At 38.6% G+C, this 25,917-nt stretch overlaps 1 protein-coding gene and 1 long non-coding RNA gene across 5 annotated transcripts in view; both read left to right on the top strand.

Moving 5' to 3' along the window:
• LOC117801895 overlaps nucleotides 1–4,762 on the top strand; it is a 32,067-nt gene extending 27,305 nt beyond the window's left edge. For both annotated transcript variants that reach the window (XR_004624711.1, XR_004624710.1), the window contains exon 3: nucleotides 491–4,762. This is a non-coding gene — a long non-coding RNA (uncharacterized LOC117801895). The remainder of the gene's footprint in view (nucleotides 1–490) is intronic.
• A 1,636-nt stretch (nucleotides 4,763–6,398) lies between these two features.
• Nucleotides 6,399–25,917, top strand: part of BTLA (B and T lymphocyte associated) — a 31,475-nt gene continuing 11,956 nt past the window's right edge. The window contains exons 1-2 of one of the 3 annotated variants that reach the window (XM_019797610.2): nucleotides 6,401–6,733; nucleotides 21,821–22,144. In XM_019797610.2, the coding sequence (XP_019653169.1) occupies nucleotides 6,646–6,733; nucleotides 21,821–22,144 (412 nt within the window). In that variant the 5' untranslated portion in view covers nucleotides 6,401–6,645. Of the gene's footprint in view, nucleotides 6,734–21,820; nucleotides 22,145–25,917 lie in introns of all 3 variants that reach the window. The other 2 variants (XM_019797608.2, XM_019797611.2) reach the window with 2 other exon arrangements.

Genomic DNA, 25,917 nt, shown 5'->3' with positions numbered 1-25,917 from the left:
ACAGCTAAAAATCTGCATAAAAATCGGGAGAAAGTGCCCCCCTGGGCTTTCTGAGTTTCCTTTCAAACCATTATGTTGGACAACTTAGAGTTACAGTTGCATTTTGCACAACATGGATTTGAAACATGTGGGGTTTTTTTTCAATAAATATATTGGAAAATGTTTTGGGAGATTTGCGACAATTTGAAAAAACTCACAGATGAACCCCATAGCCTAGAACTATCGAAAAAATTAGGAAAAAGGTATGTCATGAATGCATAACTGCTAGTCTAGTTTTTTATTTACTACTATAAGATATACACAATCTATTATATAAAGTTAAAATTTATCAAAACTCACAAACACTTAACAGGCTGGGCCTGGCAGCATGCACAGTTGAGAGAAATGTAAACATAAAGACATAGTATTAAACTGTAACTGAATAAAATATACTGTAGTACATACTGTAATGCTGTAATAATTTCATAGCCACCTTCTGTTGCTCTTGCAGTGAGCCTGAGTGTTGGGAGTATCCACTTAAAATGCCCTGTGAGGCTAGTCATCTCCGTGTGAGCAGTTCCTCTCTCCAGCAAATTAACATTGCAGTAAGAAGTGGTCTCTCCTGGCTCTCACTGTAATAGTTAAGTTTTGGGAGCGTCAAAATTATATTCAACTTTTCGGCTGTGTGGGAGGTTGAAACCCCCAACCCCTATGTTGTTCAAGGGTCAACCATATTGTTATTTGGGTTTATTAACACCGACTCTAATCAATATTAAAGGGATAAACAACCAAAAGGTAGTCAGTTACCATTGCCAGATGCTAAAATATGAATACTGCACTTTCGCACCAGTTGGTGAATGGCACCTAGTTTACTGCCCTGAGCCCTCAGGTACCTCCTGCTTCTTCCCTGACTTCCTGCGACCCTTCCTTGGGACCTCTCATGTTGGATCTCCTAATTATTGAGCACCTAAAATGACTGGCACAGTTGGGGCCTCCAGAAAGCTGTTCCAGCTCTGTAACCAGCATTTGATCTGACTGGGACCATAGTGGTTATGAAGTCTACATATATTTCATTTCAAGACAAACTTCTCCCGAATTTATTTCTTTGGACTTAACTCCAAAATAAAGCTAACTTCATTGTGTTTTGCTTCAAATTACTGTTTACTTCATCTGCATTTTTTCCCTCAAAAAGCCATATAAGCAAGGAGAGGACTCTGCCACTAAGACAAATGTGAGTATGTGCAGTGCAGTGCTGAGAAAGCTTTTCACTTTTTTTGAGTCTGATTCCCACAATACTCCTAGCTACTTTCACTGTTACAGTTAAAAGAATGTGAATTTCCCACATTTCTGTCTCTTTTCTATGCCTGTGTTTTTACTATTTTCTCCATCGATTTGGCTGATCTTTACAGTTCCTCCCAAATTGACTAACTTAATCCTGCTATTTTTACTAACTAGCTTTCAGAATGGATCCCCACTATGAAGAATACGACCACCTGAACAAGGGGTAAAGGGAAGCAAAATAAGAAGCGTATTCCATATTGTCATAACTATGCAAAACTAATGTGTCAGACTGGCTTCTCCAAATGCAGGCTCCAAAACAGGATGGAAAGTATAAGGATTAGATTAGAAGAGAAGCCTGTGAGAAAAAATGGGGAGGTATGAGAGAAAAATGGGGGGTGGGTGGGAGAAAGACCACAAAGTAAGCTTGATCCCGAGTTATGGGGAGAGGGAAGTAGGTTGGGTGGAAGCATCCTAGACTACTGTGTACTCTAAGGAAGTTTTGGCAAGGCTGTAGGGGAGTCCTTAAGCCAAAGTCTGTCATTAGAGGAGTCTTGTTTCTCAGAAATGGACCTGCCTTGGTATTTCCATTGTCTTCAGTTACTGGCTGAAAAACATGGCCTCATGGCACAAATGGGGTGATGGATTTTGGCATGCAGATCCTGGGCTCCTGGTCTATTTCACTGCTTGTAGTTGGAAATCTACAAAGTATGCCACCCTTCTTTTCCAGGTAGCCCCCCAAATTCCTCCTGGAAGAACAAGTTACTGGCTTCAGCCTCTAATTTGGCTGAGATCTGAAGCTGCAGGCACATCAAATCATATACACATCCACAAAAGTAAAAGATAAAACAATTTGCAAAGCTGTGATGCATCCTCAAGCTGTTTTCATGAGGAAGCAATGAGATAAATATACACAATGGCACCAAAATAGACTACAAATAAGTACTCTAAGCATACACAAATATAGTACACACAGGTGCATAGGATATAAGGGAAGTCAACTTTCTCTCTCTGTCCAGGCTGCAAAGTACCAATAAACAAGACATAGGAACACTATAGTTTTGGGCCTGAGTGGGAGGAAAGAAAGGAAAATGCATTTGTCAAGATCCTAGTTTTGTGCCAGCACTGTGGTATGTGGTTTCATGATGCTAACTTCAAATATATAGTACTATGTAAGCTACTTATTGAATACCCAGAACAACCTTTCAGGTAGGTGTTATTATTCCTGCTTTACAGACAAACAGGATTCAAGGAGGTTTTAGATTCAAAACTAAATAACTTGTCTAAGGTCACGCATCTAGTAAATAATAGATCCAGAATACATTCCCAGTCTTCTAGTAGGGAAGTAAGGGGAGAAGGGCATTCTTGGGCATTCTCTGTACATACATTTTTATTTATTTTTCCCCCAAAGTATCTTCAGCCTTCTAAGTTTTGTAGCTGAGGGTATTTTATATTGTGGTTTTGGCTCAACCCTATCCACCTCACAGTGTGGGACCAATCCTCTCACCAAAGGTACTCTTTAAGGAGCAAAGGGGAAGGGCTCAAAATCAAGTTGGTCTCTTTCCCTATCTTGGCATGTGGGGCCAATGACTGATCCTTTTCTGTGTTCCAGTTTCAGGGAGTGGTCCCTGCCTTGGTTACCTGTCCAGTCCTCTAGTCCTATTGTGACAGCACCACTGCTTTGACCCCTTCCAGTCTTTGGGATGCTTAGAGTGCTTTCCCAGTGTGGGCCCTTCTTTACATCTCCTGCCCTCAGACTTCCAGTTTTTTTCTGCCCTTTACTTCTGAGGGCTCCTTGCATGGCTGATCCATCCTTGTGAATTTAGGGGGAATTCAGACCATCCTTAATCTCTACATTTCTTTGCTAATCAAAGCTTTGTTACCACACTTTATTCAGAGTCTCAATCTCCATGCAACAATGACTCCCATTAGCAAATAAACATATTCAAATTGTTCCGCCATCATTATTTCTTGGCTTATGAACATAGGGCTTCCTGGTATCCATCTTGTCCAAATTAAAGCCCATCTTTGGTTCAGGAATAATTATAGATGCAATTTACTGATCACTTTGCATACATTATCTCAGTTCACCAACATAACAGATAGATATGTTCTACAGAAAAGGAAATTGAGATGTGGAATAGATTTGATTCTCTGGAAGCAGACATTGAGATAGAGTAGCAATCAGCACCTGTGAAAGTAAGGGGCCAGAAGCACGATTTTTGGGCAGAGGAAGAAGTCAAACTCTGACATAACCTTGGCTGACAACCTGGAGCTCTGGGTCAAGTATTGCCCATCAGCCCCAAATGGCCAGCCTTTTTTACATTTTCCTTGCTCCATCACTGAATGCAGGCTGTCATGGAAAATCATGACCTTGGACAAGGTGAGTCTCAACCTGGCAGTCACTAAAGAAGTTTACACCTGGAAGCTGTCTGCCAGCTGCATTCCCCACAGCCAAGAGCAAATATGTCCTTGAAGTGGCACCCAAGTGGTACATCTCTGTGTCTACTACAGACTCTAAGAATCCATGAATTTATTAAAGAGTCTACAGCTAATAAGCGGCAAAGATTTGGTACCAAGTCTTTTGTGACTCAAAATCCGTGTCTCCCACCAATTCATGCTTGTTTTCCAAATATCCATTCGAATCAGCTATCAGAATCCCTTTGGGAAATTCCTGTGAGAATCTCCTTCAGTGGACATAGATGAGATCCGGGAATCCCAACCAGTGTATAAAAAGTGCCAAGACTGATACTACAGTGAAAGCATATTTGGAAACCATTGCTACCACGAACATTGATGAGGAGAAGACACCAAGCGGAACAGAAAAAGTTTTAAATGCTGGACTACATTTGTGGCAGAAGCTATGCAGTTTTTTGGGGGGTGCAAAAAGTTTTTAAACCAAGATTCCCTCTGGGCTGATGTTGTCTAATATCGGTGGTAAGCTCTCTCTAGGGTCCTACATCTGTTTTGTGTTTGCTGTTTCTCTGACCCCCCCCCGACGTAAAAATATTGGAGAAAGCACAGCTGCTTCATGATCCATGAAAGCAACTGAATCTGTAAGTGAACTGAAGAATTTGCCCTGTATGTAGCTCCTAAGATGTTTGGAAATGAATTTCAAGAGGCCCAATTCTACATGGCTTTTTGTCTTTCACAATAAAATTGGAGATAGATTCATGTTTTTAAAATTGTTCCTAGAACACAATGCACTTTTTTAAATGTAGTAAATTCTTTGAAACTGTAGTAAATTCTTTAGATTTGCACATTTATTAATTTATTTTAGTACAATTTTTCAATCAAACAGTACATGATTATAATGGGACAAGGGTCAGAATAGAAACGTAATTGCTAGATGAGGTAGAAATTTAAAGCAAAATTGACTTGTAGCTGAGCTAACAAACTTTGGAGCCAGGCTTCCTTCATTTTTTTTTTTAATTTTTATGAGAATGAAGACAGGAGACAGATTCTGAGGGAGGGTTCTGTCTACAGCGGGCTTCTCAGGACTCCAGCTGTGGAGGAATAGAGCCAGTCATGCTGATGAAAGTAACAAAATAGATATCTTAAAAAATACACTAGATGTTACATAAGGGTTTTTTTTCCCAAATTTTATCTTATTAGCATGGGCTTTTTTATATGAAAAAAAAATCCTTAAAATAGTAGATCAAAAAGGTTTTATGCTGAGATAAACAAAGTATATAACTTGTCTCTGGTTTGGGACAATATCTTGAGATCCTTGGCTATCTATGGTTTATGACTTCTGACTTCTGGGACCATTTTAAATGGACAATGAGCCTTGCCTCAGCTGCCACAGGAAGTTTGCATTCCACCTTGAGCACGGGAAAGAAAGTTGTATAAATGCTGGGTAAATATTTCACAGGATGTTTACTCGATAAATAATGGATGTTCTAAGATAGGTACAGTTGCTCTGTGTTAAACTGTGGTGGTTGAAATACATGAATATTTCAGTTCCAACACTAAAGACAGATATAGTACTAGTTCACTGAGCTTTAAAATCATTCATCTTGGGGCTTCCAACCATCACACAATGTCTGTTTGAATCAATAAATACAATGATAACTATTTTATTAAACTTATGTACTTAAAACCATTGAAGTTTGGCCTTGGAGAAAATCACCAGCCTCCAGGAGAAAAACACAAAATCAGTCTCTGTCAATGACCACAGGTGTCACAAATCTAGATTTCTCATTTGGAATCTCAAATGGGTGAATTTAATTAGCTCCTATAATTAGAAGCACAGGGGTGCCTGGGTGGCTCAGTCGGTTAAGCATCTGCCTTTGGCTCGGGTCACGGTCCTGGAGTACGGGGATTGAACCCCAGACTGGGCTTCCTGCTCAGTGGGGAGTCTGCTTCTTCATCTGCCCCTCACCCCACTCATGCTCTCTCTCTCTCAAATAAATAAGTAAAATCTTAAATATACATATATATATATACACACACACATATATGTATATATGTATGTATAATTAGAAGCACAGCTAATTATTACAAGTGGCCTTGAAGAAAACAGTCCCATCTTGACCCTGAGCTATCTGATCTTGAACTTTTCCATTTCTCCCTTTTATTGCTTCTCTTCTATTTCATACAGACAATAACCACATGAAGAATGTTGAAAATGAAAGTTTCCTTTAATTGGTATTCAAGATGTTAGTTCGGAACTTTATTATTTAGAGAGAGCACATGTAGCTAATATTAACAATGATCTTGTTCCATTGATATTTATCTACAGATTAAAGACACCTGCCCTTCCCTCATCTGTTGAGGAAGTGCTTCCTGTCACTCATATTCTCCATAACCTCAGATAAATCACTGGTATAATCACAATAAGCATTCTCATCTTGCCATGACATGATGTTTAGGAAGAAAAATCTAAAACCTTTTACATAAAAGAAGTTTCATAATCTCAAGCTATGAAAAGGGGGAAAAGGCATAGTTACCATAGGTACTTTTTACCATGAATTCCCTGACCTTAATTTGATTAAAATCTCAACCTAAAGATTGTGACAATATAGATTTCTTTAGGGTTTGATTTTTCATGTCACTTGAATGAGAAAAACCTCAATGTGGGGCAAAAAGGGTGGTAAAGCGGAAGGAGAAGTTAAGGACTGAGCCGCTTTGCAGATCAGTGTTTGAAAGTGAACAGCCGATTTGACAAGAAGCAAAAACCACAGAATAGAGTACCATATCGTCTTTCTGTTCACTTTGTTTCACAAACGATTCAGGCTCTTCCTACAGTCTTCTGCCACCTCCTTGCTCTTCTCTATTTATTTCACAGATGTCGCTGAGGTAGATAACCAAGTCCAATCCTGAAGAATTCAAGGGAGGAAGAGAAGTCTACTTGTGAAGTTTTTCTGTCCCTGATATGCACCGGAGATGAAGACATCCCCTGGCATGCTTGGAATTGGGAAATTGTGTTGGGTGTTCTTCCTAATCCCACATCTGGTCATCTGGAGTATCAACGGTAAGGCACCTATATAGATAATCTCTTGTTTTATTTCCCAGGGGGGTGGTGGCGGGAATGCTTTCACTTGCGATGTTAATAGGATGTGTTTTTTTTATGTCAAGTGGATGATGGTGGATGAAACCATGTATTGAGATTTGCTCACTGAGCACGTTCTAGAACATCAACCAAACAAGAACATGGGTTTCAAGTCATGGCTTGGCTGATTTTCTTAAAAACGTGTTCTGATGGTAAGGAAAGAGAATTAGGCGGATGTTATAAAGAAAGTACAAATTTATCACTACTACTAGCAAAAACGCTCTGGATGCCGTCCTGACGATTGAATAGATTGTCTTTTCGAAACAGAGACAAGCAGAGTGCTGTAGTGTTCAGATGGATGAATGTTGGATAACTGGGGTTGTACCTGACTCTGTGGTTACTCTTGAGTAATGTCACCAAACAGAGCTGCCCTATTTGCCTCAGTGGGGTATGTGCCTGGAGAATACCAAATGAGAAAATGCTCAGAAATCGAGGATCGGAGCATTCTGTCATTGTTCCTATTAGGCTAAGACAGAACGCTTCCTACCTGGGTGTGAGGTGGCATTGAAAACAGCTTGAGGTCTGCACAGATGATGTGTGGCCACGTCTGCAAAGATTTTATAGGGGCAAGAAAGCAATTTCTTCCTTCTAGTGAGTTCATTTGCTCCCTTACATGGTCACAGAGGCCCATATATTGGAAAGACTGTAAATAGCTAGCAGAAGTTTCTGATTTTCTCAGGTCTGATTTCGAATCTCCTGCCTGGTTATCCCCACAAACACACATACTCTTACCGGTTTGTGTGCATTGGTTTTAAATCGGAAAATATGCTGACTGGAATACTCCATTATGCCATCTTAAATTCTGGAACTGCTTGGTTTGGAATTTGTCTTCATGATACTAGGATGGCACACAACCAGGTACAGAATAAAAATTCCCAGGCACCTAAGCATTTTTATGTGTGCAAGTAATTTGGTACTACGTTGATAAGAAGCTTAGATGGCTATCTGGGTTTTTGATTTTCCATCAGATGCTTAAAATCACACAGCTATAATTGGACTCATATATTAAATAGAATTCATACCAATTTGAAGAGCATATAAACTATCCTCTGTGAAATGGAGAAAATAATGTTCAGTGCTGGGGCGCCTGGGTGGCTCAGTCTGTTAAGCGTCTGCCTTCGGCTTAGGTCATGCTTCCAGGGTCCTGGGATGGAGCCCCTTGTTGGGCTCCCTGCTCAGCGGTGAGTCTGCTTCTCCTTCTCCTTTTGCCCCTTCTCCTGCTTATGCTCTCGCTCGCTCTCTCTCTGTCAAATGAATACATAAAATCTTTAAAAAAAAATGTTCAGTGCTATATCACACTGGGAGTGGGGTACATCCTCTATTCCCCCAATGTGTTTACAAAGCTAGACTGGGGGAGGGAAGTTAGGACTGGGTTTGTTTACTGGCTCTGCCACTTACTGTGTGACCTTGGTCAAGTTTCTTATCCTTTCTTATCCTTAGTCTCCTCATTTTAAGATAGAGATAATAATTGTACCTAAAATATGGGCCTATTGTGAAAACTATAAATGCAATAATACGGGTGAAGTGCCTGGTATAACAAGTGTACATAATAAAAGCTGATAAATGTTAATGGTGTTTTTGCTAATATTATTTTCACCAAGCAGCCCCCACAAAATTCAGTTAAATAGGAAATAAGTGTTAATATTATCGTTTAAAATGGTTGAGCTTTTAAAACTAAGAAAAATGAACAAATAAAATACATTGCACAATGTATTTGACCCCAACTATAGAGAATCAAATTATTTAGAAAAGGAAATGGAAAGCCTCAGACAAAGTGCCAACCAGGTCTATTGTAAAGTTGATAGATTGAAGCATTACTTGCATTAAATTAAGATATAGGTTGAGATAAATGGTTGGTGAGAGTTTTTCTGCCATACAGAGCTGATGGCTCCATTCCTTAAAACCACATTAATTTTAACATATTTATCTTGGGGATTTCCTGTGATTTACTTAATTACTGAATTCCTTACACTGGCACAGTTTCAAAATGCTTAAATTTTTATTTTTTTTAATCTATAATTTAATTTTTCTTTTACTTTTATGGATTTCTTTCCCTCCACTTAAAAGCAATGTGAGATCTGTGTGTCTCTTCCCAGAAATGAGGTGCCTCAATCATAAGATTGGAAAAAATGTTATGTTCTCTATAAACTTATTTAAGGTCCTTGTTTATAATAAAGTTATGCTTGCTTGCTTTTTGTGTTTCTCAAAAAAAAAATTAGAGGGAACTCTGCCCCTTGGTATCTGGCTATGATTTCAATTTCTGTCCTAATGAAAGGAATAAAGGTGTCAGTACCTTCCTTTTGCACACAGATGGGCAGATTATACTGGGAAGAACTAGGCTGCAAGTGGAGATGCATCACCAGGGACCAGCTCCCAGCTGTGAGGGTTTGGACCACTTGTTCAGTTGAGGATCAAACAAAGATTGCGTCTCCAAGCAGGCCAGAGTACTGCAGTTAATGTCTGGCTACCACTTGGCACTATATCTGATCTGAAATGAAGGCAGTAACAAATCTTTGCTGCTTATTGTGATTTAAAAAAAAAAAAAATCCTAGTCTGGTCTAGTACTAGTGGCCCTTTAGGGTTTGCCTCCATCACGAACATATTAGTTAGGTCCAGTTCTCCATTTGGCTCTTGTCTGTGTCCTCTTTCTCCTTCATTGTGATAGTTCAGTATGGTCCCTGGATCCATACCCCGCATGCCACTCAGATTGTCCCTTTACTGGGAATTGGCCATATCGCCGGGTCAGAGCTGAAACAGGGCAGAAAGTGCTCTGCCCCTATCATTTTTTTTGAAGTTCCTGTTTGATAACACAGTGTCTTTATCAGGCTTAATGCTATGGCTCTAGCTATTTGTTCCTATTGAAATGTGTACCTGGTATGCTGGAGGTAGAACTCATTCTTCTGCCAAATGCGTGTGTATTGTTACTACAAAAATGCCTGCCACAAAATATGATTACCTTTTGTGTAAATGTCTAGGAAAATATTCTGCAGCTAAAGGACTTCTTGGATTAAGACATGGAAAGATTAACCCATGTGCTGATAAGAGCCTTGAACAGACTTTCCTAATCCTAAGAAGCTCTTTAATTGTTGCTTCCCCTGTCCCCTTAGCAAAATTTCTTCTATTGTAGTGCTGAAGTCAATGCTGGTTATCTTGCTTTGTTGGGGCTTTCCTACTTAATTTTCATTTTTTGTGAGTTTCATCTTTACTTACGAGTTCCAGATTGTTGAAGGAAAAATGTTCACAGGCATTCATAATGAGGTTGCCAAATTAAATCAATCTTTTGCTGTGTTTCTTGGAAAGGCAGTGGCAGGGTGGATAGGATCAGGGACTCTAGAGCCAGACCGCCTGGATTACTGTCCCATCTCTGCCACTATGACTGTAACCTCTGGTTTTGTTTCCTCATCTAAACAATGGGGGGCAATATTGACACTGATCTTATAGGGTTGCTGTATTAAGTGAATTAATTCTATACAACACTTAGAACACATTAATTTTAAACTGTATCTTGAGGATTTCCTATGATTTACTTGATGCATCATTAAGTGCCATGTAACTTTAGCTAATAATGTTTTTTTTTCTTTTAGTCCAAAATTTAATTAGCTTGATAGTTCCTTTCAAGTAGGATTGGGAGGGCATCTCTCGTTTGGGGTTGAGAAAAGTTGTTTATAAATAACTCTTGATATCATTATCTACAACCATCCACATTTACCAAGAAATAACAAGGCTTTGGTCATCATGTGACTTCAGTGACACTGCCTTTGTGAGCTGTTCTATCGTATGCACTTTGCTTCACTTTTCTGATAGTCTCCAATCCTTTATCTCAAAATAAGCTCAATATTACCCACCTGTTGTTTCATGGTCATGGCATCTGATTTACATACTTATCTCTACAGAAGCAATTACCATGTGCCTGTGCTGCATGTCCAGGGGTATCATTCTCGAATGCTCAGAATCTAAATTTGTCTAATTTGAGGTTCACTTTGAACAGAGTCCAGGAGAGTGCTGAAACGGCCATCTGGGCCAGTCATAGGGAAACCCCAGGTTTAGCTGGTAGAGCTAACTTCTCCTTTTCTCCTTCCTGTTAGCCATATTTATCTGTGAACACAACCTTGAACTTACATATGTTATAAGCAGCTCATTGTCCAGAAATGGCTATAAGGCAGGCTGGGGCACTTAGGTTCTAACTGGGTGATTGAGGCCCTATTTAATTTTCTTCTACCATATTAGAAGAGGAGAATTAATACTGGGGTACAGCTGGCAGTTTCTGCTTACGTAGATATTGTTAAGTATCTTCTAGGGCTTTGAAAACGCCAGTGAATCTCAGGGTGATCTCTGTGGTAGAGCGCATTAAGAAGGGGAGGAAGTACCTGGGAAAGACGTAGAGGCGGACTTAACGCGTCTTTGCAGCAACACTGAACCCATGCTTACCCTGAGCATCCCAAGTAGCCACATTATCACTGAAGGCAGTATTTAGAAGTACTTATATTGATTTCTGACAACAATGACAAAGGCTCTCTTTGATGCTACCGGCCATGGTTTCTAAGGTAGGCTTTAGGCTTTTCCTGTGCTACTTTTCTTCCAGAAGGCACTGTGATCAAGGTGGAGGGCCTAGTATTTCTGAAGGACAGGACCTCCCTGGAGCAGGCAGTCAAAGTCTTCCAGAACTATTATCTAAATTGTCAATATGAGTCATTGTTCTTTAGAGCTCATAAAACTGGCTAAAAATGTTCGCTACTCCACAGAGAGAATTGCAGAATTGGCCAACAAACACTCCACTAGATACTCATTCTTGTAGAACGGGGTGGACAGGACTCTGCAGAAAGGGAACACATGTGAATCCTTTGGCTGGAGAGACAAAGTCAGTGACCAGTAGGGTAGAACCATAAGCGCACATTTGTCACTTGGTAGAGATGTAATGGGAAGTACTGAAAGAAAGCTTGGAAAAGTATACAAAGACAAAGGTATTTTTACTTCCCACTTTTGACCAAGGCCAGCCTTGCTGGTTAGTGTAATTCTTTTATTTTTTATTTTGATTATTATTTTTTAGGGGGAGAGGGGCAGAGAGAAAGAGACTTTTAAGCAGACTCCACGCCCAGGGTGAAGCCCAACACGGGGCTCAATTTCATGACCCTGAGATCATGACCTGAACCAAAATCGAGTGTCAGACACAACTGATTGAGCTACCGAGGCACCCCTGGTTAGTATAATTTTGTAGGATTTCATCTCTCATACAAAAGGACATTTTTCTATGGGATATACTGCCTTTTCTATGTCTATTATATTTGTCCAATGTATATGCCAGTCATTATGCATCACTGCTGATCCTTGACTCAGTTGGGAATAATTGCTCAGAGCAGAGGCACTTGGGGCAGACCTTCTGGTTTCCATCTTGTCTCTTCCACCTGCAGGCTTTGCTCGGCTACTGTGTCACTTCCCTAAATTCATCCTAAGAAATAATAATACCTGATTTTTTTGTTGTTGTCTATTACAAACCAAGCATAATGCTAAGAACTCTTCCTAGGTGTTCTCATTTTCTTCCACAACTACCCTGGCAGATTAGAGCTTTTGCTTTGGAGTTAGCCAGGCCTGGGCTCAAGTCCTGGTCCTGGCTCTGACTCCCACCAGCTGGTTGTTTTCAGCAAATGGCTTAGCTTCTCTAATACTTGGTTTCTCCAGCTTAAAAATTAAGATAATTTTAAGTACCTGATAAGATTTTAAGGACCAAATGAGATGATGTATGGTACCTAAGAGTTAAAACCACATCATAAGAACTCAAAAATATTAGTTACATCCCTATTTTCTTCCCATTAGGAGGATCTAGGGTGGGTCTGCAGCACTTTGATAATGTGAGGTGCTGTGTGCTTCTGAGCAAGGGACAATGAATGTGAAGTGGTGATTCTGGAAGTGATCCCCCAAGTGTGACTTACTCTCTCCATGTGCTGTCTGACCTGATGACCACTAACGCTGTCTGTGGGTCCTGGCTTTTAATATCTCAAGGAGGGGAAATGGCACAGGTACTTTGTGAGCTTTGCTGACTGTTGGACAAAGCTATGGCAAATACTAAAAAGACTATTTCAAGACAAAATTATTTTAAACTTATCCCAAACTAGATAAAACCAAGAGATGGCTTAATAAGACTAGTTTGAAAAGATAGTCTTCAGATTTTCCCCCAAATAGTCATATCGCCGAATGAGAAATTCTAGTCCTGGAAGAAATTGCTTTGAAGTGTCCTAAATAAATACCACATGAAAGCAAACTTTAAGAAAGTTGTCACATACCAGTATAATGAGATTTTTAAGGAGGAAATGGTAATCAATTTTCTTGTTTCTTGTCCTTTGTTTTTTAAGCAAAGGGAATGAGTTTGGATTCATACTATGTGCATTCTTGTTGTGAAGTTTATTCTTTAATTCTTTCCAGTTCCATTTTTGCTAAAGGAATTTTATATCAATGTGAGTCTCTCTCTCTCTCTTTCTCTGTTTGTGTGCATGCTTGCATGTATGTGTTTAGACAGGGAAGAGATGCCTACCCCCATCTAAAGACCAGTATCAGACAGTATCCACAGAGAAGAAGAAAAACCTGAACTATTATTTCATACTATGTCTATGTCTTTGATCCATATTACACTGCTTGTTGTTTGCCAGGTGGCTGCATATGAATATCTCTCATCTCATGGTTGGGACTGAGGCTCCCAGTTTTTTTGTACCCCTAAGATCATGACACAGGGTTTGGCTTAGATTACCAATGGTCACTCTTTACAATAGAAGGTCTGTTTTAACGTTGCACGCATACATCAAGTTTCTTGGATATTCCTAGCACTTCTGGGGGTATCTGACTTATGTACTAGGTTTGTTTAGCACAGAGTTAAAGTTGTAAGCTTGATGCACACTACATAATACATTTAATTTGTGGTGTCTGTATGTCCACCACCTTCATCTCATGGCACCACATTTCTGATTTTCGGAGTCTGTGCCAGCTAGCTTATGATGAGAAGTGTGCCACATGGACTTTCTGATGCTGTGATGTAATTCCTTAAGTGTCCAGGAGGATGTGCTTCCAGAACCTCTGATGTGTGATTCCATGGCCGCCATTGCGGTGCGTGAATTGGCCTTGACTTTGTTCAACCCACTGCCTCAAGGGGACCCCTGACCCCATACCAATTTGCAGGGGAACAAGCACTTGCTTCCCTTCCCTGGGGGTTCATCAGATCTCCCTCACCGTCCACCACTCTGGCCCTCGAAAGTAAGGCAGATTGTACCACCGGGATCCTCAGGAGACTTGTTTTCCTCCTAAGTCTGAAGACTTCCCTCCTTCTGCAGTCTCCTCACCATGTATCTGAAGTTTGGGGGATTTTTTTCTGTCTATCATAGTATCTTCTGACAGAAGCTAAAATCCTGCTTCACACCACAGAAAATTGTTGATGTATTACACCTTTCATGATAATTGTGGTTTTCAAAAATTATTTATTGGCACTTTTATGTTTAACTCTGTCATAGCTCAAATCAAGGCAGTCGACCTTCATTACAGTCATTCATTTCTTTCAGTAAATGTAATCATTTTGAACTTTCCATGCACGTGTAAGAATTTTTCAACGAAGCAAGAGTGAATCTCAGTTGGGATTTTCCTCGTGGTAACAATTATAATCAAGGTGCACAGTCTTTAAAAATTAGAAATATTTGTACTTTACATATGATTCATAATCACAAAACTTTTTTTTTTAAAGAGCTAATAGGTCTCACAAATTATCTACCCTCCCTCGCTCCTGTTGGTATTTACACCTGCAGCTACCCTTGCTCAACTGCAAGGTACTGGCCCGTGGAGTTATTTGTGGCTGGCATGCCTTTCTGATTGGCTGATCCAGGTATCTGGATGACCACAGAGTATCACTTGTTAAATATTTTGAATATCACCCCTGAGTGGACATAAATCAGGCCTTCCCACAGTGTATACTTGTAAGGTCTAGATTTTCTTTAGTGGTTCTAACTTAACCACTATGGAGTATATTGAGACGCATACATTCTTCACCTCAGTGCCCTGTAGGTCACCTTTGTAATAGCACAGATGTGTCTGCCCTGCTCCCTTAGTGCGTAGACAGCATTAGTCAGAGTTGTGAACAGGAAATTTTTCTCTTCCTGAGCTCTCTTTGTGCAGTCTCAGGCTACTTCGGGCCGTCTTCCTTTCATACTAAGGCCACCTCCTGCTGCAGAGACAGGTACTATTTCATCAAGAAAGTCGTGGACCTGATAGGAAGACAGATGCATAAACACATTTAATTATAAAGGAATGCTGTGTGTCATGCAGAGCAGCATGGGACATTCACAGAGTGGGGGGAGGTCCAGTGAAATTGGGTGGCTGGAGGATGGGGGTGGGGTGAGTTTGCAAAAGGAAGTAGGGGTTAAATTTCATTTGATGGAGTTTAGACATTTCCTGCAGGCATTGAAGAGTCTTCTGAAGGGTTTAAGGCACAAAATCCTTCTATTGGATTTTCATTTTGAGAATACAAACTGTGACAGTGATGTGGAGAATAAATGGGGTGGGGGGAGGGGAACAAGGCCAAGTTTGGAATGTAGAAGACTAGTTGGTGGGCTGTGACAATAATCCACATGAAACTAAATAAGACCCAAATTAAGGCAGTTTTACGGAAGCAAATTTGCAAGACATTTTGGATGCTGAATCAACTTAACTTGATGACTGATATAATGGGACATGAAAGAGAAAAGAAATCAAGAGGGCTCCCAGGTTCTGGCCGTGTCAGATAGTAGGTGATGGTATCGTATTGTGGTAATAGAATGTGGACCAGATTTGCCCGTGGGCGGATTTGGACCTGGAGGGGATTCAGCCTCCTCCTTGGAGCCTTACCTGATTGACCTGGCCAGAGGACTCTCTCCCTCTTGGAAATTTGAAAGCTCTGGGGGATTGTATCTTGTTCAGGATAAAAAAAAAAAATCTGAAGGGAAAATTGAAGAGCAATGGAAGTCTCTTTTTGCGTTCCCTTTGCACTAGAAACTATCACTGTTACTAAGTAGCCATAGACAGGGTGATGTCCACACCCCTGGGTCTGGGCAAAAAGGGAATACATTATCTGTACAGAATTTAAAAACAAATAAAGCTACTTTGAATTATCAGCATGGACCAGCAATTCCGAATAATATCAGTGATAAAATACTCCTCCCCTCAAAAATATTTTTGGTCTTACTTCTAAATAATTACTATAGTTATTCCTGGGTTTTAATGATATGTATGTAAGTTTCAAATTAGCACATTTTTAGTACTTCCCCTTTGATAAACATTGCGTTCTCCACAAAAGCTACCTCAGAGAACTTCCCAGTTACAGAGTTGGCTCTGGACACGCAGTTTCATGTGTTCATTTCACGAGTTAATTTATAATGTTCAGAATCACCTGAGCTTGCTCCAGGCAGTTGTGTCTCTGATCCCGACATAATCCTTCATTTAACAGTAGATTTTAAATAAATAACACCACCACAGCAACTATGGAGCCAAAGAAACAGAATGTGAGCCATTCCATTGCTTTCATTCTGTGCAACCACATCGAATATTTATTTGTTTAAAATCTAAAAGTGAAACAGCACAAACAGTGTGGTGTAATTTGTTTTCAGGTACGAACTTTAGTTTTGAAGTTTAAAACTTCATGCTTTATTGAATAATATCTATACAACTGAAATGTATCCTTCTCCTTAAAGTGTTGTTTTAAAATTAAAGAATTAATCAAAATAAAACTTCACATTTGTGATGCAATTTAGTAATTGCCTCAATTGTACCTTTTGGACAATTTCAATTTGAATAAAATTCATTTATTAGCTACTAGAAAATTATTTATATCGACTACTATATCAGACTGTAACTAAAGGATCAAAATTCACACTGTTTCAGTAGTTACAGAACTATTAAATAAGTAATTTTGTGCATTTTTCCTTTTTTGATTCTAATATTTTAAAAATATTTTTTAACTTCCGTGGTTTTATGTATAAAGTTCAATGAAAGGAAATATTAACTGTCTATATTTCTTTTATGGCCATTTTATTGTTCATTTCAACTCATGATCTCTGAAAATATTTTTCCATACAGAGGAGGGGGTTGTTAGAAATGGTACACTCTGGGCATCAAATATACTAGGTATACCCTGGTCATGGAATATGCATGCTGTAACAAACAGTCATGGCTTTCATAAAGATTTTTAAAATATAAGTCGTCCAGGGCACCTGGGTAGCTCAGTCAGTTAAGCATCTGCTTTCAGCCCACATTATGATGGAGTCTTGGGATCCAGCCCCACATCTGGCTCCCTGCTCAGCCGGGAGACTGCTTCTCCCTCCACCCCTCACCCTGCTCATGCTCTTTCTCTCTCAAATAAATAAATAAAATCTTTAAAAAAAAAAAAAAAGTAAGTCTCTGAAACCTCTAGTGGCTTAAAAAGGGATACTTCACTATACAAAAGCCAGAGGATGGCAGAGGTTTCATCTTTTCACTGCATATCTTTATTTGAATTATTTTTAGCATTGAAAATTCCCTACCATTAGCTATCAATGTTTGAGAATAACAGCAGAACAACTAATGTTGGTTGATACATCCCATCCAAAAGCAACTGGGTTCCTCACCTCCCTTTAGAAAATGCTTTTTTGACAAGACAAACCCCTCAGGGACACTTTTGATTTCCTGAATGTCATGAAATAGCCGTACAGAATTCAGGACAAGGAGCAAAGTGTCAATATGGCTGTCTGATGGAGAATTAGAATTGTGCCATTTAGCTCTGTGCAGCATTCCTGCGCTACAAACATCTGTTTGAGTCTCAGGGGGATGGGAAGTATTAATACCCTCTTTGAACAAAGAGCAGTCCTCTTGATGACTTTTAATGCCTGTTGGCAAGCCTGCATTCATCTATTCATTCCAACGTTCAAGAAGAATCCCTGTGCCAGCCAACATGACAGCCAGTGATCCTCACCCTGCTGATAAGAATATGCAGGAACCACAGCGATGTTTCCATAATACCATTGGGAGTCAGTGATGTGGTCAGGACCATCAGCGAGCTCTCCTCCTTTCCTACGCCTGCTCTGTGCATTCCCCCCACGCACATAGCCACATAGGCTGGGACTAGAAGGGACGTTCACATGTGCTGCTAGCATTGGGTGACAGCCTGATGGCTAAATGGAAAGGCAACATAGACTTAGGCCTGGTTTTATTGTGTCAGTCACACTCTGAAGGAGGTGAAGTTGTGGATGTATTTGCATAGGGGAGGATGGTGGGTAAAAATTTTCCTGTTTTCATCCTGTTTTACAGAAATTGAGGTCCAGGGAGACTGGGTGCCTATCTCAACATCACGCAATGTGTTAGTATTTGAGTAACCATGTTTGAATGAATATTCTAGTTTTTAGGTATTTACATGACTTTTATAAATACCCCAAAAGAATGAGGCTCTGTGTTTTCTCGTGGTGAATAAGTGGAGTTTAAACGTGGCCCACCTAATGCTAACTGCCTTTATTCTGAAACACCCTGTGGTCTCCATGTCACTATGTGAGAAACCCGTAATCAGGTGTATCAATTCCCTGAATCTGCCATGAGATTCCTGGCTTCTCTGCCTTTGCCCTTCCTTGTCCTCAGGTTTAAAATATCTCCCCTGTCCCTTTCACTGCTCTGATTATCAAAGGGTTACTCATTTACTATGGTTCAGCTCAAGTATAACCTTTCCATTAAGCCTTTTCCCAATAGTCCCAGCTGAGGTTAATCCTCTGCACACCCAAGCTAAGTCCGCACCTCTTTATAGTGTTATTTCATTCTCCCATCTGTCAAGCATTTTATTTCCCATTAGAAGGCAAGCCCCTTGAAGGAAGACACCTTGTCTTATTTATTTCTATACTCCCTACCGACTAACATAAAAAGACATACAGGGTCCCTCTGAGCCCTGCTTTCAGCTCAGATAAATTTGAAGATAAAAAGAGTGGTAGATAGTAAATTTATTCTGAGAAAGTGGCTATGTTAGTTAATCTCTTCTCGACAAGTAAATGTTAAGCTCCTTGAGGGCCGGAAGCCCTCTTGTTGTTTTCCACAATGTTGGCACTGAGTTCTAGGCTCCATAAACTCTGGCTGATTTATCCAAATCCAGGTACATGAAAAGGGAAGTTAGGAGGCTGAGGTAGTCTATTAACTTTAGCGGGGGGAATGGAGTTCTGGAAATGTGAGTTTCACTTGGCTTTTCTGCCTCTGGCCTCTTCGCTTTCTTGTTGCAGGTCTAACCACATCCAGGTGTTACATTGTTAGGCACTTCCTTTTGGTAAATTATCTTACCCTTTCTCTTCAAGTTTTTGAGAACTTCATCCTTATAACTTGGCTTTTAGCTTGCTTTCATTTTTATTTTGAATTTTTGGAAGCAACTGAATTAGTGAGTCTTAAAGTGAACTCGTTTGAGGTTTCAATGCATTTATAAATGTATAAATATTTGCAAGTTTCTAAAAGTTCTCCACAGTTCTCAGTCTGGTTCCTGGAAACTCCATCCAGTTTCTGAACAGAGGTTGATGAGATGTGAACAGAAATTATACTGAGAGGTTTTTTCGAGGTTAGGAAATAGCTCAAAAAGAGAATATTTATGCTGGCAAAGGTGTAGAAATAAAGTGGAACATTCAGTTAAGTAGAGTAGCATGTGCAAAGCAGGGCCAAAAGCTGTGTCCTCCACCCCAACATCCAAGTCACCCTCAGTCTGCTTTGTCCTTAAAAGCGAGTTTAAGGCTATTGTCTCAGTTATGCTGATGTGAGACCATACATCTGTTCAGAAGAACGCCTGGAGATGAGTGAAAGAAATTAATGAAGGGGATGTATTTGATATATTGCTAAGAGGGTAGTTCAAAATGGGGTAAGAAAGAGCCAAGAAAAAAAAAAGAACATAGGGATGTAGGGAAAGGAACTTAAAGAGAAAACACTCTCAAGACCTTAGCTCTAATGGAAAAATAAAAAGGTATGAACCACTATAGAATTCTTAACTAAAAGGAACCTGACTGATTGTAGTTATTTTGTTTTACCAGCACAAGGGGTCAGTTCAATAGTAGAATATTCTATGATTTAATACACTCGTGATGTAACTGATGCAAAAAAAATTAAGTTGTTGTCATAAATTGGTGCCATTTTTCTTGCTCATGTGCATGAGTCTCCAAAGGGACAATATAATCCAACAATTATCAAAGAATGAATACTTTCACATAAATATACATTCTAAGTAATTGAAGTTTGCCCCTTTGGAGGCCAAAATGTTTTCTGACATAACCATTTCTGATGAAATTCTTTGTAAAATGGATTGAACTCTTCTTTGTTTCAAAAAATGGATATATTAAGCCTAATTGAAAGTTTTGTTGTTGATTCAACCTTCTCATTATGAATATAATTATTACTCTGTATTATATAACATAATTATGCCCTCTAAGCTAATTAAGAAATGATAATGGAATTATAAGGATTATGTATAAAGTGAGATGAGTTTGTGTTCTTGAAATATTTATTTTTACTTGTTTAGAGAACACTTCTTCTTCATATTTCTTGGTTCTCAGTTACATCCTAGATGTTGAGGTTTCCAGGTAAATGCTTCCATGGTAAGTTAAGGGTAATAGAAATTATTCAATAATAATAGATAATTCTAAAAGTTCTTTTTTCTTGGCTGCGGATTTTATATGCAATTGACAATTACTAACAGAAGGTTCATAGAAGATAATAGAAAATCTTTTTCCAAGAAAAAGCTCTCCCCACCAAAACAAAGGGAGGCAACTTCCTGTATGTTAGGCCAAAAGGCAGAACTTCCAAAAGAGGTGCATCACTGTTCCTCCTCCGCCTTTGGAAGACAAAACATTCATATTATGTCAGAACATCCTATCTTCCAACAATTATCTTGAGTTGCATGTGTCCTACATAGAAAAAGTCATGGAAAAAATTTCAAGGCAGCACTAAGCCTTTGAGAAACAAGTAAAGAAAATTTCTAATGCCAAGTATAATAGGGAAATAGTTGTCTACAACAGTTCCTCTCTCCCACTTACTGGAACATAGCAGATCTAGTAATAGAAAATGTGATTACTACTCAAGAAACAATAACAGAGTAATGGTTAATGAATTATAGACTAATGGACTGTAGTATGAGTTTGAGTCTTGATTCTCCTAATTATTAACATATAACTTGAGGCAAATGTTTTACTACCTGTAAGATAGGTGTCATAATAATATATTTTTTTGTTGTGAAGATTAAATGAGTTGAAATATTTAATGTTTTTTTTTTAAGATTTTATTTATTTATTTGAGAGAGAGAGAGAGCACAAGCAGGGGGTGGGCAGGGAGAGGGAGAAGCAGGGAGCCTGATGTGGGGCTCGATCCCAGGACCCCAGGATCATGACCACGCAGAAGGCAAATGCTTAACTGACTGAGCCACCCAGGTGTCCCTATTTAATGTGTTTTGAACATCCCCTGGAATATAATAATTTATTGACCAGAAATTGTTGTTATTATTTTCTACCATTGGAGTAGCTACAAAATAATAAAATAAAATAAAATTTTATAATAATAAAAATATCAGTAGTATTTTGGAAATTGAGGAAATTATTGAACAATTGAGGAAATTTTTTTTCAACAAATACTTATTGTGTGCCTACTATGTGCCAGACACTCTGCTAATAAGGGTTAATATACTGAAAAATGTTATTGGGGGGGGCACCTGGGTGGCTCAGTCGGTTAAGCCTCTGTCTTTGGCTCGGGTCTTGATCCCAGGGTCCTGGGATGAAGCCCCACGTCAGGATCCCTGCTTAGTGGAGAGCCTGTTTCTCCCTCTCCCTTTGCCACTCCCCCTGCATGGCACTCTCTCTCTCTCTGTCAAATAAATAAATAAAATCTTAAAAAAAGAAAAGAAAAGAAAAATTGTATCTGGGAGAATTATAAAATCATACTTGAGAAATCTTTGGCAGAAACAGTTGAGTGGCAAATATCTGGTCTTTCCAGAGCATATTTGATTTTAATTTTGTTTTCATCTTTCAGGGGAAAAATCATGTAATGAACAACTGTATGTAAAGAGATATTCCATATACACTGTCTCAGCAGGGAATTCATTTGATCTGAAATGCCCTGTGAAATACTGTAGTAACAGACCTACTGTGATCTGGTGCAAGATTGAAGGAAAAAGCTGTTTATCTCTTGGGTATAAACTTCAGGGATACACAACTTGGAATGAAAAGGAGAATACTTCAGTTTTTATTCTGCATTTTAGTCACATACTTCCTGGTGACACTGGTTCATACCGCTGTTCTGCAAATTTTTCATCTGGACTTGTTGAAAGCCATTCAGTAACCATTAATGTGACAGGTGAGTTCTACACACCAAGACTATATCATATTTTTTCATCATGTTTTAAGGAAAAGGAGGACCCAGATTCTCAAGTGATTACGTTAGAAACTGAAATCATGTAAATTGGAAAGTTGCCACACTCCTCAGATCGCAATCTGTGTGAGCAAGCGTGTGTGTAAATTTGGGGCGAGGTAGAGAAAAATAGAGAAAAAAATATAATAAATGTTACTGTTCTTGCCTTTCGAAGGTATAGCATTTATTCGATAAATCCAAAAGTAGTAGATCATTGAAATATGGAAAAAATTATCAAGTGAATACCAATAGTAGTAGACAGCTCTCTGTTTTTTGTCACCTTTTCCTTTTATTTTTTCTTCCACTTACCAGTTCTTGACTTTTATTGATAATAAATCCTTGAAGTTATATTTGTGGTGCTCAGACAATTATACACTTCTTAATAATTCATAGTTTGCACAGAGAACAAACTGCCCACAAATAAACCTGACTGCCTGATGAGTTTTGAAGATGTTCATAGCTTTAGCTGCCTTCCCAGTCTCTCCTGGAGGACCTCAATAGGCTCAAACATTAGGAGAACAGGTTGAGGTTAAGTTGGGCAAAACCAAACTGAATAAAACATGGAGAGCAAACAGAGAGGAATAGAAGAAAATAAATGAACATGTTTAATTTATGAAAATCCCACATCATACTCCACGGTAAAAGATTGAAAGCTTTTCTTCTTAGAACAGGAAGAAGAGGGGCACCTGGGTGGCTCAGTTGGTTAAGCATCTGCTTTCGCCTCTGGTCATGGTTCTGGGGTCCTGGGATCAAGCCCCACATCCAGCCCTACATCCAGCCCCACATTAGGCTCCTTGCACAGCAGGAAGCCTGCTTTTCCCTCTCCCTTTGCCCCTCCCCCTGCTCATGTTCACTCATGTGCTCTCTATCTCAAATAAATAAAGAAAAAAAAATCTTAAGGGGAAAAAAAAAGAACAGGAAGAAGATGAGGCTGTCTGCTTTTGCCGCTTCTATTCAGCACTGAACTAGAAGTTCTAGCCAGAACACTTAGGCAAGAAAAAAGAAATAAAAGGCATCCAAATTGGAAAGGAAGAAGTGAAACTACCTCTATTCACAGATGATATGATTTTATATATAGAATATCCTTTAAAATCCACAAAAGCTACTAGAGTTAATAGATAAACTCAACAAGGTTGTATGATCAGCTAAAGAAATCAGTGGTATTTCCATACACTAGCAATGAACAATCTGAAAAGGAAATTTAAAAAAAAAATTCTATTTGTAGTGGCCTCAAAAAGAATAAAATAAATTTACCTGGGAGGCTTAAGACTTATACCCTGAACAAAACATGGCTGAAAGAAATTAAAGAAGAGGTAAATAAATGGAAAGACATGCCATAGTCACATTGGAAGACTTAAAAATATTAAAAGACTTAATATTTCCCAGAGTGATCTACAGATTCAATATAATTCCCATCAAAATCCCAACAAACTTTTTTTTTTTTTGCATAGATGAAAAAGCTGATCCTAAAATTCACATACAGTTGCAGTGACCCAAATAACCAAAGAAAAATCTTGCAAAAGAAGAGCAAAGTTGGAGGACTCACACTCCTTCATTTAAAAATTTGCTACAAAACTACAATAATTGAAACAGTGTGGTACTGTCATAAGATAGATATACAGATCAATAAAATAGAATTAAGAATCCAGAATAAATCCATACTCCATACATCTTTGGTCAATTGACATTTGTTTGGCTTTTTTTTCTTCCAAGATTTTATTTAAATTCAAGTTTGTTACCATATAGTGTAGTATTAGTTTCAGGAATAGGATTTAGTGATTTATCACTTACATATAATACCTAGTGCTTATCACAAGTGCCCTCCTTAATGCCCATCATCCATTTAGCCCATCCCTCCCACCTCCCCACCAGCAACCCTCAGCTTGTTCTCTGTAGTCAAGAGTCTCTAATGGTTTGCCTCCCTCTCTATTTTTATCTTATTTTATTTTCCCTTCCCTTCCCTGATGTTAATCTGTTTTGCTTCTTAAAGTCCAAATATGAATGAAATCATATGGTATTTGTCATTCTCTGACTGATTTCTTTCACTCTAGTTCCATCCACATCATTGCAAATGGCAAGATTTCATTCTTTTTGATAGCTGAGTAATATTCCATTAAATATATATACCACACCTTCTTTATCAATGGACAGTCAATGGACATTTGGGCTCTTTCCATAATTTGGCTATTGTTGATAATGCTGCTATAAACATTGGGGTACATGTACCCCTTCGAATAAGTTTTTTTTGTAACCTGTGGATAAATACTAGTAGTGTGATTGCTGGGATGTAGGGTAGTTCTATTTTTAACTTTTTGAGGAAACTTCATACTGTTTTCCAGAGTGGCTGCACCAGTTTGCATTCCCACCAATAGTGTAGGAAGGTTCTCTTTTCTTTGCATCCTCACCAACATCTATTGTTTCTTGAGCCATTCTGACAGGTGTGAGGTGGTTCAAGATAAAAAGCTTCTGCACAGCAAAAGAAGCAATCAACAAAACTAAAAGGCAGCCTATGGAATGGGAGAAGATATTTGCCAATGACATATCTGATAAAGGGTTAATATCCAAAATCTATAAAGAACTTATCAAACTCAACACCCAAAAAATTAATAATCCAATTAAGAAATGGGAAAAAGACATGAATAGACATTTCTCTAAAGACATACAAATGGCAAACAGACACATGAAAAAATGCTTAATATCACTCATCATCAGGGAAATACAAATCAAAACCACAATGAGATGGCCACTTGACTTTTAACAAGGCTGCCAGACCCATTAAGATGGGGAAAAGATAGTTTCTTCAATAAATGATGCTGAGACAATTGGATACCCATTGCAAAAGAATGAATTTGGACCTCTACTTCTTATAACATACAAAAATAAGTAAAAATGGATCAGATGTTTCATATAAGAACTGAAATAATAAAATATATGTTTGCGTAAAATTTTAATACTATGTTTCCTTAAGGAAAACACAGAAGTAGATCTTCACGATCTTGGATTTGTCAATTTTTTTGATATAACATCAAAAGCGTAAATACAGAAATAAATAAATTGTACTTCATAAAAATTAAAAACTTTTATACATCAAAGGGCACTATCAAAAGAATGAAAAGATAACCTATGGAATGTAAGAAAATATTTAAAAAATCATATATCTGATAAGGGACTAGCACCCAGAATATATAAAGAAGTCTTACAACTCAACAACAAACAGATAAGCAACCCAATTAAAATGGGCGAAAGAGTGAATAGACGTTTCTTCAAAGAAAATATATAAATGGCCAATAAGCACATGAAGGAATGCTCAATGTCATTAGTCATTAGGGGAATGCAAATCAAAATCACAATGAGACACTACTTTACACCCACTAGGATTACTAGAATTTTTTTTTAAATGGAAAATAACAAGTGTTGACAAAGATGTGGACAAATTGAAACCCTTATACTAGCGCTGGTGGGAATGTAAAATGATTAAGCTGCTTTGGAAAAGGTCTGGAAACCTTTCTTAAAAAGGTTAAACATAGTTACCACAAGACCCAGTGATATCCAAGTGAAATGAAACTATATGTCCACATTAAAACTTGTACATGAATACTTATAGCAGCACTATTCACAAAAAACAAGAAGTGGAAACAATCCAAATGTTCATCAACTGATAAATATGTAAAGAAAATGTGTTATATCCATACAATGGAATATTATTCAGACATAAAAAC

This window comes from Ailuropoda melanoleuca, chromosome 1 (genome assembly GCF_002007445.2).
Source record: "Ailuropoda melanoleuca isolate Jingjing chromosome 1, ASM200744v2, whole genome shotgun sequence".
NCBI classification, from domain to species: Eukaryota; Metazoa; Chordata; class Mammalia; order Carnivora; family Ursidae; genus Ailuropoda; species Ailuropoda melanoleuca.
Note: the sequence above shows the minus strand (reverse complement) of the source record. Positions and strands in the feature narration are given on the sequence as shown.